The 14,713-nt window shown below is 36.6% G+C and overlaps 1 protein-coding gene across 1 annotated transcript in view; it reads left to right on the forward strand.

Moving 5' to 3' along the window:
• The window catches only part of GRID2 (glutamate ionotropic receptor delta type subunit 2), a 1,375,820-nt gene that overhangs the window by 795,364 nt on the left and 565,743 nt on the right, over positions 1 to 14,713 (forward strand). The window contains exons 6-7 of the mRNA XM_036339775.1: positions 7,406 to 7,579; positions 14,177 to 14,338. Of these exons, the coding sequence (XP_036195668.1) occupies positions 7,406 to 7,579; positions 14,177 to 14,338 (336 nt within the window). The remainder of the gene's footprint in view (positions 1 to 7,405; positions 7,580 to 14,176; positions 14,339 to 14,713) is intronic.

Below are 14,713 nucleotides of genomic sequence, written 5' to 3' on the forward strand. Positions count from 1 at the left end.
GAAGCCACGGAGCTGGAGCAAGCAGGAGGCTTGGTTGCTCCAGTGATGGAGGAAGCCAAGCTTCCCGCCTGCCACAGCCAGCTCTGAGCTCTACTGAAGGCAACAAAGTTTCAATTATAGAAGATAAATAAACCCCAGATACCTGCTTTCAGCCAGCTGTGGCCACGGAGCTGGAGCAAGCAGGAGGCTTGGTTGCTCCAGTGATGGAGGAAGCCAAGCTTTCCACCTGCAGCGGCTGGCTCTGAGCTCCACTGAAGGCAACAAAGTTTCAATTATAGACGGTAAATAAATCCCAGAATAAAAAAAGAAAAAGAAAAAAGGGAGAGGCTGGGAGCTTCCATTGCCGGGTGGGTTGGCCAGCCTGAAAACAGCCATCAGCCCCTCACCCAGGCTGGCCAAACCTCCATGAGGTGACAGTCCCCACTGGTGGGGGGGGTGGGAGCGGGGGGCTTAACCAGCCTGCAAACAGCCATCATCCCCTCACCCAGGCTGGCCAGACACCCCAGTGGGGACCCCCACCCTGAAGGGGTGTGACCAGCCTGCAAACACCCATCAGCCCCTCATACAGGCTGACCAGGCACCCTAGTGGGACCCCCCACCCTCATCTGGGACACCCTTCAGGGCAAACCAGCAGGCCCCTACCCATGCATCAGGCCTCTATCCTATATAATAAAAGGGTAATATGCAAACTGACCCTAACAGCATAACAACTGGGAATGACTGGTCACTATGACACACACTGACCACCACGGAGCAGATGCTCAATGCAGGAGCTGCCCCCTGGTGGTCAGTGCGCTCCCACGGGAGGGGGGGAGGGGGGGGCTCTGCTCAACCACAAGCCAGGCTGATGGCTGCCAGTACAGCGGTGGTGGCGGGAGACTCTCCCGCCTCTTCAGCAGCACTAAGGATGTCAGACTGCAGCTTAGGCCTGCTCCCTGCTGGCAAGTGGACATCCCCCAAGGGCTCCTGGACTGCCAGAGGGATGTCTGATTGCCAGCTTAGGCCCAATTTCCCGGGGAGCGGGCCTAAGCCGGCAGGTGGTCATCCTCCGAAGGGTCCCAGACTGTGAGAGAGCACAGGCCGGGCGGAGGGACCCCCACTCCCCCCAGTGCACAAATATTTGTGCACTGGGCCTCTAGTTATTTATAACATCCCTTTAGTATTATTGAATTTCTTAATCTCTCTCTCTCCCACAGCCCTCTTTGCTAGACCTTGAGTAGAGGTGTCATTTCTTTTGGACAGTAAATACCACCTAGTCTTTGAAAAACCTGATGTTCACAGCCCACACTATATATATTGTTTATTGTTTGGTAGCTCTTCTAGGTTAAAACTCAGAGATTAAGCATATTATTTTTGTATTTTCATCCGCCCACCAATCGTCAGTATATCTGTAGTCAGCACATTTGCTTCCACATGACCTCATTCAGTCACCCTATTGTCTTTGAAACATGCCTCAGAAAACTTGACTCTCACTACCTTTACTTCATTTACAGCCTTTTGTGTACAAATCTATAATGGATGAATCATATTTACCCTAGTGTCCATAAAAGAAGAAATATGGATTTTCAGATATTCTAGGGAGCAAATAAACTCTAAAAGTAACAGCAACAACATCAGCAATAAACCCTAGCAACATGCAAATGCCCATTTTGATTGAACATGGAAAACACTAATCTGTCTAGTTTGGTTTGTATAACTACTATTTTATTGCCAATTTTAAAATGGGTTGCAAACATTTAGTATATAATCTTATTGCATCAATATTTTTTTAGAGAGAGACTATAAATCAGGTTGGCATTGAACATCATGATACAAATTGAGGTAGAAAGTTGAAAACAACATATATTTTTTCATTTGCATTACATGAGCTGCAATAATGAGAGGCTGTGCTCCTTCACATGGTGTAATCAATCATATGTTAGTAGTTGATAATGGTATTTATCTTCTTCCTACAATCAGTGGGTCCAGCTCAGAACAGCCTTTCCATGTAAGCATTGTCATTCCTTCTAGGTCCTGAAGCAGATGTCCTAGCACTTTATTTAAATTTTACAAAAGTTAGAAATTCTGACAGGAAGATTCTAGTATTTTAGAGCTGCAGGAAGTATAATGCTATGTGCACCTTCTGTTTCTGCTAATACTGAACCGGATCTTTGGTGCCATGACCTCTTATTTAAATAGTTTAAGTCCATGAAAAAAGAAGGGAATCTTTGTGACAGCTTGGATGGACCAGATTATTAGGCTAAGTGAAATAAACCAGTCGGAGAAAGACAAATGTATGATCTCACTTATATGTGGAATGTAATGGACAAAATAAGCTGATGAACACAATAGAAGCAGAGGCATGGATACAACGGACAGACTGACAGCTGTTAGAAGGGGTGAGAGGACTAGATTAAAGAAGTCCTCTTTGGTGACGGAATCAGCCAAAGAACATATATGCATAATCCATTGTCACAGACAACAGTGTGGTGATGCCCAGAGGGAAGGGGGAGAAGAGAGCTGGGTGGACGAGGGCAAAGGTGGAGGAGGGGGCTGAAATGGGGACATCTGTGATGTCAACAACAAAAATAAAGTTAAAAAAATAAAAATAAATAGTTTAAGTCATTATTCTCTGTTAAGCACTGCTACTGCTAAATTCTGCAGTTAAGAAGTTGTTGAGATTTTAAAAGTTTGTATATATAATGGATGTTTTTCATTTTTTCTAGTTTAGTGATTAATTGAACTGCTCACTACTAATCTGTCAAGCAGAGAGTTTCCATTCTGCTCCTCTTCCTGCTGGTATACAGCCCACAGCTGGTTTTATTTCATGCTTCCACATAATGTTGGTATAATTATTTCACACTAATGTTAAATTTTATGGAAGCATCAAAGGATCATCTTTGCTAAAGCATGAAGAATATAAACATATTAACAAAAACAACAACAAAAAGCATAATCTTTTTCAACTACACCACACAGTAGTGTACTGACAATATCATTATTAAAATCTGCTTTATTCAGAATTGTTGATGTTATTAAAGCATCACAGTGTCTAGACCAGTGATGGCGAACCTATGATACGCGTGTCAGAGGTGACACATGAACTCATTTTTTTGGTTGATTTTCCTTTGTTAAATGGCATTTAAATATATAAAATAAATATAAAAAATATAAGTCTTTGTTTTACTATGGTTGCAAAGATAAAAAAATTTCTATATGTGACACAGCACCAGAGTTAAGTTAGGGTTTTTCAAAATGCTGACACCCCGAGCTCAAAAGGTTCACCATCACTGGTCTAAACTTAAAATTTCAGATATCTATCTTTAGAAGACAGTTTGGTGAAAACGTGCCATTGATTTATTCATTCATTATTTTCTTGATACCTGTTATGAACCATCTGAGAACTTTGTTAAATGAAAAAAGGTAGAAGCATGAGAAAAGAGGGAGGGACCCCTTCTCTTAAATACTTTATGTATATGTTGGTGTCCGATCTATTGGATTTTGAGAGTCTTTCCTTTCCTGGAATTCTATTAATTTAAGCCTAAAGCTGATACCCTACAAAGATTCAGGATTGATCCAATTTTCCTAAAAGATTTTCTCTCAAAAGTGGCTGTTTCTGGATGGAGTTTTATTCCTACCAGATAGTGTAGCTTTCCTCTTCTTTCACTCTCACACAGTTCAGGGTTCACCACAGTAAACTATCACAGGAAAGCAAACAGGAATATTTTATTGGATATTTTGACTTTATTCTTAATAATTTTGATTATCCATGTAAATTATTTTTTGAGGGGAGGAAAACACTGTTTGCCTTGCTCCTAGAGAAGTAAAATAGAAAAAAAATTAGGTACACTACAATATATTTATCAATTTTTTTATAATATCAATTCCTCTTTTATAAATACTCTTCATATAAATAATATATAAAAGGTAAATATTTTTATAATCAGCTTCTTAAGATGCTTTGAAACTCGGGAAATTTCTGTATATTTTATAGAGATGGAAATGTTTGGTGACACTGGGGGCTTGGGAAAAGGAATGGTGAATTAGATCTTCACATGAGTGTTTAGAAAAATCAAATAGTTTATTTTTAAAAAGAGAGCATTAAAATGATATTCATTCTAATAGGTTATATAATAGCTTTATCTATCTATCTATCTATCTATCATCATCTATCTATCTATCATCTATCTATCTATCTAAAAGCCTAAGCGACTGAATGACTGAACGACCAGTCAACCAGTTGCTATTATGTGCACTGACCACCAGGGGGAAGATGTTCAATGCAGGAGCTGCTCCTGGTGATCAGTGTGCTCCCACAGCCAACCTCCTGCGGCCAGCCAACCTGCCGTGGTCCCTTCCCCTGGCCAGCCAACCTTCCACAGTTCCTTCATCTGGCCAGATGGCCCTCTCGATCAGCCCTGATAGGGCAGGGGTGAGCCAACCAACCTCTCGTGGTCCCTCCCCCCCACCAGCCATGCCAAGGGACCCCACCTGTGCATGAATTTGTGCACCAGGCCTCTAGTATTTTAATAAAGGAGTTTACTTACGGATTTTTTCATGTAAAAAGATCTCTTTTTAAATTTTTTTTATTGTTTTATTGCTAAAGTATTACAAAGAGTATTGCATATGTCTCCTTTTTTCCCCGCCCTTAACAATCCCCTGGCCTCCCCTATCCCCCAGTGTCTTATGTCCATTTAAAAAGATCTCTTAATAGATTGAGTATTCACTTGGCTGTCAGTGTTCATATAGCATTACATCTACCACTCCTGAAATATATCTTTTGAAATGCAGAAATAAAGTTCTCTAAGTATAAAATAGCTGCCTAATCAAGTTTTATATCAATACCAAACTATTTTTGAAATCATGTGTCTAAACTAAAATTGCAAGTGAATTTTTTGAGACAGACTGTCTGTTAGTTTCATTCAGAATGGCAGATTCTTTCCTAAAAGAAAATTGCTTTCTTTTTTCTTTCTCAATAATAATTGGCAAAATATATTCAAATTGGTATTTCCTTAGATATACTCTAGTTTCTCTGACACTTAAGAACTTCAGTTTTTGGAACTTATGAAAGGTAGTCATCCCTTTTTGTGAGTTTGAAATAGTCTTCTTAAAGACTTTGATTCATGAAAGGTAAATTTATTATTCCTTTATAGAATCATTCAGCTATTACATGCTGAAATAATATATCTTTATAGTTTTAAATCCCATCATTCATGACATTGATCCAAATAATTTTTGTGAGGAAATATGAACTCTTTGTTTAAGTAATTAGTTTAGAAAGTGTCTCACTTCATGACATTTATAAATTAATACTGTAAAAACAGACAGAGACTTTTGTAAGAAGAACTTGGAATATTTTTTTATAAAGTTATTTATAAAGTGAGGTAACGGTAACTGAATCCTTGTTGTTTTCAGCAGAAAATAAGATAATATATTATCTAGTGTTTTACCCAACATAGCTGGCACTTATCAATGTAAGTTTTTATTCTAATGTGCTGATTTGTAGTTCAACATGGTGAGAGTCATGTTGGGATGATACTGTTTGATAAAATTTAGTATTGTTAAAGAAAAGACACACACCAAAATAGAGTTAATATTATGGAAAAGTGGTACAATTTTTTCACTGCCCTTTAAATAAAAATTTCTGCACAGTATGGAAATCTAATTTTAGAAATGTAAAGACACTGAATAGCAATATTAATTAACTTTAAAAGATTTCTTGCCCTAGCTGGTTTGGCTCAGTGGAATGAGTGTCAGCCTGAGGACTGAAGGGTCCCAGGTTCGATTGCGGTTAAGGGCACATGCCTAGATTGCAGGCTGGGTCCCCAGTGTGGGGCGAGCAGGAGGCAGCTGATCAATGATATACTCTCATCATTGATGTTTCTATCTCTCTCTTCTTCCTTCTTCTCTGAAATCAATAAAAATATATATATATATTTTTTAAAAAAGATTTCTTGTTAAGGTTAAGGCTAAAAATGATGTTGAAGGATACTGTATAATTCTTTATGAGTAGGTGACAGAAAATTAAATAGTGACTTGCTTTTTGCCAGAAAGAGTTTTTGGTGGCACAGACTAAAGGGAAAAGATGGCATTTTAAGCTGAGAAAACCATTTATGTAATAGTACGTTAAGAGTTAATCAACCAAAAATCCAGGACATTATACTGGATACAGCTGATGGCGGGTGTTATTTAATTTTCAGAAAATCTGTATCACATAAAGATCTTAATTAAAGGATGGATAAGCTAATATATGCTACAAAGCAGAAGAAACTGATGAATGCTCACTGCATTCTAAAGTTTGTGCCAAATCTTATATTTCTGTTGTGATTAGAATCTCCTGAAATGAATAAGTTCATTGCAAAGGGTTCATTGATTTAAGAGGTTCCAGTGGGCATTAGGAAGTACAAACTGCTTTAGTAAAGACGGCCTTAAAACTAAAATTTATTCTGACCACTTTTATTCTGACTAATTCCAATTGGAACATGTGTATGTTATAAAAATATTTCATTTTTATTGCTCCTACATCCATGATTGAGTTAAATCCTAAAATTTAATCTGGAGTTGGGAGGCAGAGGAAAGTATAAAACACATTTCTAAATAACATTGATTTGGATAACAAGCACTGTATTTCTTCATTCACTCATCCTGGTTCACTCTGTATTAATCAAAAGAGTTTTCCATCTTTATGTTAATACCACAATTACATACTAACTTATTTATTCAACATTTAGTGAGCACTTTGTTTATTTTTAAACAAGAAAAATCTATAGGTTAACATGGATAGTTTGAAAAAAAATCCTTAAAAATAATACCTCCTCTTGCTCATTCTACTTGCCTTATTAAAGAGCCCCATTTTCAATGGCTAAGAATAATACATGTTACTCTTTCATTGCAACTGTCTTCCTAGGTACTCAAAATACCTTGCAATACATTAATGAATCACGAATTATAATAGCAACATATTTTGTGATTTTTTGATGTGTAGATAACCCATATTTTTCTAAAGCATTCAACGTAACAAATTATAAACTTGCTATTAATAAAGTATACAGGGTGTCCCAAAAATGTATACATACTTTAACAGCTTATAGTTCACTTTTGAAAATTAAATATATTTTAATAAACACTACCTTTATAATTACTCAGTGTGTGTATATACACTTCTGTGGGGCACCCTATATTTAAGTCAATTGCTCCCGTTTGGAAATATTTAAGCATTAATGGATATAATGTAAGCACAGGCAGCAAATACAAATGAGTTGATCATTTTAATGAACATATGTTGTTTTCTTTTGGCTGAGGGCTAAGCATTAAGTAAATGTATTACAGTAACCCTTAGCATTTTCAGATGACAACCTATTAATAGATTTTGTGTTTCTGTTACTGTATTAAAGCATTTCTAATTCTTCCATTTCTTATCTTATAGGAAATAAATGACATGGATGTACAAGAACTTGTAAGAAGGTCAATTGGAAGGCTAACTATCATTCGGCAGACATTCCCAGTCCCCCAGAATATAAGTCAGCGATGTTTCCGTGGCAACCATCGAATATCTTCAACATTGTGTGATCCAAAAGACCCATTTGCTCAGAATATGGAGGTATATTCTAAGTATTGGAGTATTTCTTCCTATGGCGCTTGCTGTGCAGTTGTAGAGAGTTGTATTGGATTTAGAATTTTACATGTTTGCAATTTCTGAACTATTCCCCTTCTGCAGCAACTTATTAAGACAAAGCATCTTAGGAAGCACAGCGAATCTGTTTTGTTGTTTTTTTAAAACTTTTTAACTTCATTTTAGCAAAATATCTACTTGTTTCATAATAATATAATAAGTAAAGGTTATTTTCTTCTCAGCAAGTAAGATCCATAGCATTTCTCATGGTAGAATTTGAGATTGATACTCCTTAATGCCAAACTCCAAATAATTAATCTAATAAATTTGATTGGAGGTTTTTGACATAACAAGGACATAGACTTTCTTTTTAAAGATTAGTATCCAGTTTGAAGTAGTTCACAAAAACTTTATTTAGAAATGCAAGCAATGCTATAGTGTTATGTAGTCATATTTAACTCAGATGGGATATACCTGTAAGCTTCGCTATTCAGAATACAACAAAGAATTTGAAAATAAAATTTCTGAGCAGCAAAATAGAGAACACCAAGTCCCTGAAGCTACCTCATAAAAATGCCCTTTAAGTACTCACCCAGAGCTTATTTCTTCCTCTTAAGGAAAATCCCATCAGATCTTTTTGTTTTATTTCTCTTTGCACAGGGATTTCAATATGTCAATTTGAAAGGGGATTACAAAAGGCAGGTGTGAGGATAATAGTATGGAGCTATAAGGTTCACTCTCTAGCAAAGCAAGAGGCAGGAAAAAAGAAATCAATCAGAAATCTAATTCAAATATTTTATCAGTGATGGACTTCTCTTGTAAAAACAACTCTGTATCATGAAACAGTTCCTAAGGGTATCACTGTAGTGTACTGCCAGCATATTAGTTAGTATTTAAACAGTAGCCCTGAGATATCAACAAAGATTAAAGTCATGGTCAATTTCAGAAGTCAGAAAAATATGCATTTCAGAAAACTATTCCTTCAAAATGTTTACTATCAAAATATTTTAGTGCTTAGCAATGATCAGTTTGAACATTTTGGAAATATAACCCTAGTAGAACTAGTTCATCCCCAATAATACTAGATAAATAAGGGAATTTTGCAAAACTACCTCTTCTTTTGAATGATAAATCCAGTCTCACTATCTTTAGTTATGTTTGGATTTTTTTATGAGTTGTTACATATCCAAACAATTTTTTCATACTTACTACCATTGCAATGAGCTACATGAAATACTAGGCAGCCCATTAGGTATCATTGCCCATAGAGCTTTGTTTCCTACTCAATTTTAAGCTCTTGTAGAATAAGTTCCCTCTAGCACATGACATCATAAAACCCCATCAATTACCAGTCTGTCTTTACTTCTCCCATCATACCTACCCCAGTGCTTTGCACCTTTGTGAACACCTTTGTGAATATTTGTGGATTTGAATGTAATTAAGGAGAAGGCAGTGGTCAAAATAAGTCACTCTGAAGTGTAAACAAGACCTGCTTAAATTTTAATGCCTATCTTATTGAATGCTTATAATGACCCAACTTTCCATATTAATTGGTTGTGGGTATAATTGATGTGGAAATGATAGAATTTCAATTGTAGAAAAACATGAAAGAATTTTCATTCAGAAAATCTTGAAATATCTAAGACTGTTTCTGTAAAAAGAAGTATCAGAAAGTATACAAATTGTTAAAGCAGGAAGTAACTACACAGATTTTAAAGCACATTTATCTAACAGAGTAACCCTTCTGATTCAATTAATTCATTTCTTGAAATCAAGGAAACAAATATTTTATTTAGCTTTATATTCCCTGACTTATCTGATGAATTAAGAATGTAGATTAAGCACCACCCCTCTATCCCTTGAACTCAGTTGCAAGTTCAATCCCTGGCCCTGGTTGGGGTGTGTGCAGGAGGCAAACAATCAATGTGTCTCTATCAGCTCTCTGTCTCTCCCCTTCCCTTCCACTATCTCTAAAAATCAATGGAAAAATATCTTGTAGTGAGGATTAACAAAACAAAAATAAATAGATAAAGGAATCTTAAAAAAGTAAAAGGAGCCTTGACAAATGATTGCTCATAATAGTAAATAAGCAAGTAGATATAATCACACATTGTAATTTAGAAATACTAGTAAAATACTTGGGAAGAGAATTCAAGTATAAGAAAAATTTGGTGAATGTCCCAATTTAAAAAAGAAAGCAAAAATATCCTGATAATCAGAGTTTAATATACTAAAATTAATATCTACACGAACTGTAGAATATAGTATTACACATATGGTTTAGGGAACTATAAATAAGACAATAGGACTTTCTAAACAGCAAATGCTGCCAAAGTAAGTCTTATATAAATTTTTAGGTTGTTATCGTGTCATAAATATACTTATTGCATATTGATTTTCATGTAGGATTTGACAAATTTTCTTATGAAATCCTTTTGGAAAGACATTAAAAAGTCTAGATAGATTGATGTCAGTCAAACATTTTGACCAGCCCTAACTGGTTTGGCTCAGTGGGTAGAGCGTTGGCCTGCAGACTGAAAAGTCCCAGGTTCGATTCTGGTCAGGGGCATGTATCTTGGTTGCGGGCACATCCCCAGTAGGAGGTGTGCAGGAGGCAGCTGATCAATGTTTCTCTCTCATCGATGTTTCTAACTCTCTATCTCTCTCCCTGCCTCTCTGTAAAAAATCAATAAAATATATTTAAAAAAAAAACACATTTTGACCAAAGGTCTCCTAAGAACAGAAGATAGTGAACACTCTGGTCTCAGATGGTTTTTTTAAAGTTCAAAATATGTTAAAGTCTCATTATTCTCTTTGAAAGTTATAACACATGAGTTTATTTCAAATAATTTACCAGATAAATTTCTTAGTTGTTTTATTTTCCCCCAAATCTTCAAGCAAAATTGGTATGCCTCAGACATGGCTCAGATATGTTCTGTAGTTTTGAATATTTCCTTGTATCAACAATTTACCACCAGATCTTTCGTTACCCTCTGTTTGTGAAGTGTGCATCTAGAGGAATACTCAAACCACACTGATAATCCTTGTAGGATTACAAGGAACTCTCTACGGTCACCCAGAAGATTCTATCTTGGGTCTAATATTTTAAAATGTTAATCAATATATGAAGAAAAATGAAGAAAATATGCCTATCAGAATTTTTAAATAACAAGCTAGGGGAGAAAGTTTATATTGTGTTATATAATCAAGATCTAAGGTGTTAATATTTACTGAATAATAAGCCTGAAAGTTGAAATTTCACAGAGATAAAGTATAGGTTTAAAATCAATTACAGGATGTCTAGATGAATGGGACATAGTTTGACAGCTGTTTAAGGCTGTTAAGATGAAGTTAGATTTGGAATGAGCATAGCACAGAGCATTTGTGCTCTAAATCTTTCTAATGGAATCTTGGTCTCTATGTCAGGAGCATTTTGCCAAGATCAAGAGAGATAGATCTTATCTTTCCCCCAGTCAGATCATATCTGCAATAATGTGTCCATTCTGAGTATCAGACTTTGAGCAGAAACATTGAGACATAAAAGGAAGACAGAGAAGAGAGCTAAGATGATGAATAGCCTAGAAATTATACTAGATGATAAACAACTTAAGGAAAGAAGATGTTTCAGAGCAAGTAATAGATGGTGTAAAATATTGGAAGATTGTTATGTAGCGGAGGTGGGTGCTGGTGATTCAGTGAAGTCAGAAACAAGTGCAGTGACAGTAAGGTGGAGAGAAATGATTGGTCAGTCGGGGGGGGGGTGGGGAATGCTGGTGTTTAGGATATTAAAGGTGATGTGTGTTTGTGTCTAGTGAATAGTTACTTATATTGTTTGTACCCAGAATGGAAGTAAAGATCATCTTTGTGGAAATCAAAATGATCTTTTTAATGCAGGAAGATAGTTTGGGATCATTGTGAGGGAGGAGTCAAAGACCTGGTGAGTAAAGAGTGACCAGGAGGTCAGCAGATGATAGCAGAAAGGGGCCTATAAAGTGTGGCATGGGAAAGAGAACAAACTTCAAAGGAGAATAGGCACTTACCAAAAAAGAAGAGGTAATTAAAAGCTCAGAGAATGCCAAGCATCCCCTTTGGTCCCTGCAGTTTGGAATGTGGGCAAATGAAAAGAGGCAGTCATTTGATTATATCATCTGTCAACATATTGAGTTCAACTCACCTTTGAAACCAGCATGGATGCTCAAAGTACATGCCTCAAGGTGTGCAAAAGAGACTGTGCCACAGACATGTCAGGTGTGGTTGGAATCCGCGTTGTCAAGTTTCTCACTGCTTGACTTCTGTCAAACCTACCTGCTGTTTTTTCCCCCCATTCTTTTTAATACCTATTTATCAAAAACCAAATTGCTGCATGTACTAAGCTCTAGGCTAACTCCAGAGGGAAAAAGGAATAAGGGACACAAAAGTACAAAGGGGAAAATGTGTACAATATGAGCCCCTGGCCAGAAGAAACTCATACTCTAGTGTGAAAGGCAGATTTTAAAAGAATCTTAGCATGTTTCATTATATGCACTGAATCTTACAGGAGATAAAAAGACTGCCCAATTAGCCCTAACATGGGGAGAGTCCTGAGAGCTGTTAGGGTAGGATTCACCTAGTTTGATACCTAGGAAATGAGTATTAGAGGGAATTAAGTAGTTGGAGAAAGATAAATAGACATCAAAGAATGCTTCCATATCAATCTCATATGCACACGTAAAGCAATCAGTCAGAGAGAGAAGCAAAATAAAACAGAGAGAGAGAGAGAGAGAGAGAGAGAGAGAGAGAGAGAGAGAGAGAGAGAGAGAGAGAAAGCAAATTTGAGACCTGGAGCTGGGAGAGGTTAGAAAAGGCCAGATTCTTGCTGATTATTGAGAGATCGTCAAAAGTTTGTCCTGCATTTTTGGATACAGCCTACTCATTCTTCATGTTTCTTCTAGGTTCTCCTTTTGGGACTTCGCAGTCTAATTCAGACTAAATTTTGATTCATTAACCACTTTTAACTTCAAATCTCACTCTTCATTGATTGTTCATTTTGGCCAGACCCCTCTCATCCTCTCACCCCTAATCTCTCTAGTAATTATCTGGCAGGGGGAGGGCATGGGGGGTGGGGGTCAGGAGGTGTGTGGAGAATAGCCTTCTCTCATATGTCCTTACAAAGAACAAACCGGCATTTCACATAGTTCATAAGAGTATCCAATGTCTCTTTAAAGAAAGTACTACCTCCCATAAGTTTTATACATATAAAATAATGCTTAAAAACACAAATAATTAAAGATTTACCAATTAATAATGGAAAACTCAGGCACTGTTAGGAAATGCTTTTTAACAGTTGCTCAATAGTATCAAACTCTCATTATCCTAATAGTTAAACTTAATACTATTCTGTGATGGGGGAAGGCAATTTTATAAGATTCTTTTATGATTAATTATAAGCAAAAGGCAGTGAATAGGCTGTCCTATTTGTTTTCAAGGGAAAAAAAGTGATAAGACACTAAAATTTCTGGAGAATCATTGATTGGCTGCTTTCTGCATGCCCCACACTGGGGATCAAGCCAGAGTCAGGTCATGTGCCCTGACCGGGAACTGAACGTGACCTCCTGGTTCATAGGTGGACTCTCAACCACTGAGCCATGACGGCCAGGCTGATTTGTCACTTTTAATTTTATGTTTGATTTTTCCTTCATGGAGGTTATAATATCACATTTAACAACTTATATCAACACTAGATATCTCTTGGTGTTACATTTTTTAAATATTTTCTAATTTATTTGAAACATAGATGCCTTCAGTAGTTAATAGTAGGGATAGCAATTCTGGCAAGAGTTAACTGTTAAGACTGCAATAGCTTTTACCAAACATTTCTATAATTCCTGTTTCAATCTACATAGGAGGAAGATAATAATATTATTACTTTAGAAAAAGAAAGCTTTAATGTAAACACGCATTCACAAAGCCAATAGTTCAAGGTATGTCATGATAATGAGTTGCAATGCGCGTGTATACCTCTATAATTTTGTATAGATTCTTGGTCAATGTAATGTTTATGAATGGTGCTATTTCCTATCATTTTTTAAAAACACTGAATCCCCGTAGACACAAATGTTCACACAGATGGCTATTTTCTTTTTTTATACTTATGACACTCATCTTATAGGTAAGATCGAGTTGATATTTCTTCATCTGAATAACCAGAGTGCAAAAACTTGACATATTCAGAAAATGTATTATTCAGTTTGCCCTTCCAATCTTAAGCCCTCAGCTCTTTACCTCCTCAGAAAGAAATAAGGGCCAGTGATTTTCTGAGGTCTGGCACTAACAGCCTTGCCTCTGTCGAAACTTCTCTTTTTTATTTTATCTTCTCTTTCACACCTAAATAAGCTGAAAAGGCAGTTGAAGCATACAATCAGATAAGACTTCATCCTCACTGGCAAAATTGCTGGGGAAATGAAAAAAGAAACCTTCTGCTTAATAAATAACCCAGCAAACCAGCCATCTACTATACCAATGGAGGCAGCTGAGCTGATGATTTTCTCCATATTCTTGATGGTTGGCGTCAGTGAGTCTAATGATTACTGTGTAATGCCTTTGCAGATTTCAAACCTTTACATCTATGACACGGTGCTTCTGCTTGCTAATGCTTTCCATAAGAAGCTGGAGGACCGGAAGTGGCACAGCATGGCGAGCCTGTCATGCATCAGGAAGAACTCCAAGCCCTGGCAGGGGGGGCGGTCCATGCTGGAAACCATCAAGAAGGTAACTTTGAATAGCATTTCACTCCTGACTTTCCATAAAAAGGGTACAATAGATCGTATTTTGAAGAGATATCTTTTAGAAGGATCCCCGCCCACCAATATTGCCCCCCAATATTGCTGCCAGTTCAAAGCATAAAGCAGTGTATTGGAGAAATGAAATATTAAAAATAAAAGGGCAGAAATTTACACACATATACAAAACAGGGGGCCTTTATTTATTTGCAAGGGCATTTTACTTAGGTAAAAAGTTAGTGGTTGAAATATTTTAAACTGCTTTGGTAGTATTATTAGAGTTAGAGGTGCTTAAATTGGTTTGGTGCCTGTCACAAAATACAAAAAGCTTTTTTCTTTAAACTGATTTTAAAAAAAAGAGCTA

The sequence above is a fragment of the Myotis myotis genome, unplaced genomic scaffold (assembly GCF_014108235.1).
Source record: "Myotis myotis isolate mMyoMyo1 unplaced genomic scaffold, mMyoMyo1.p scaffold_m19_p_1, whole genome shotgun sequence".
Classification (NCBI taxonomy): Eukaryota; Metazoa; Chordata; class Mammalia; order Chiroptera; family Vespertilionidae; genus Myotis; species Myotis myotis.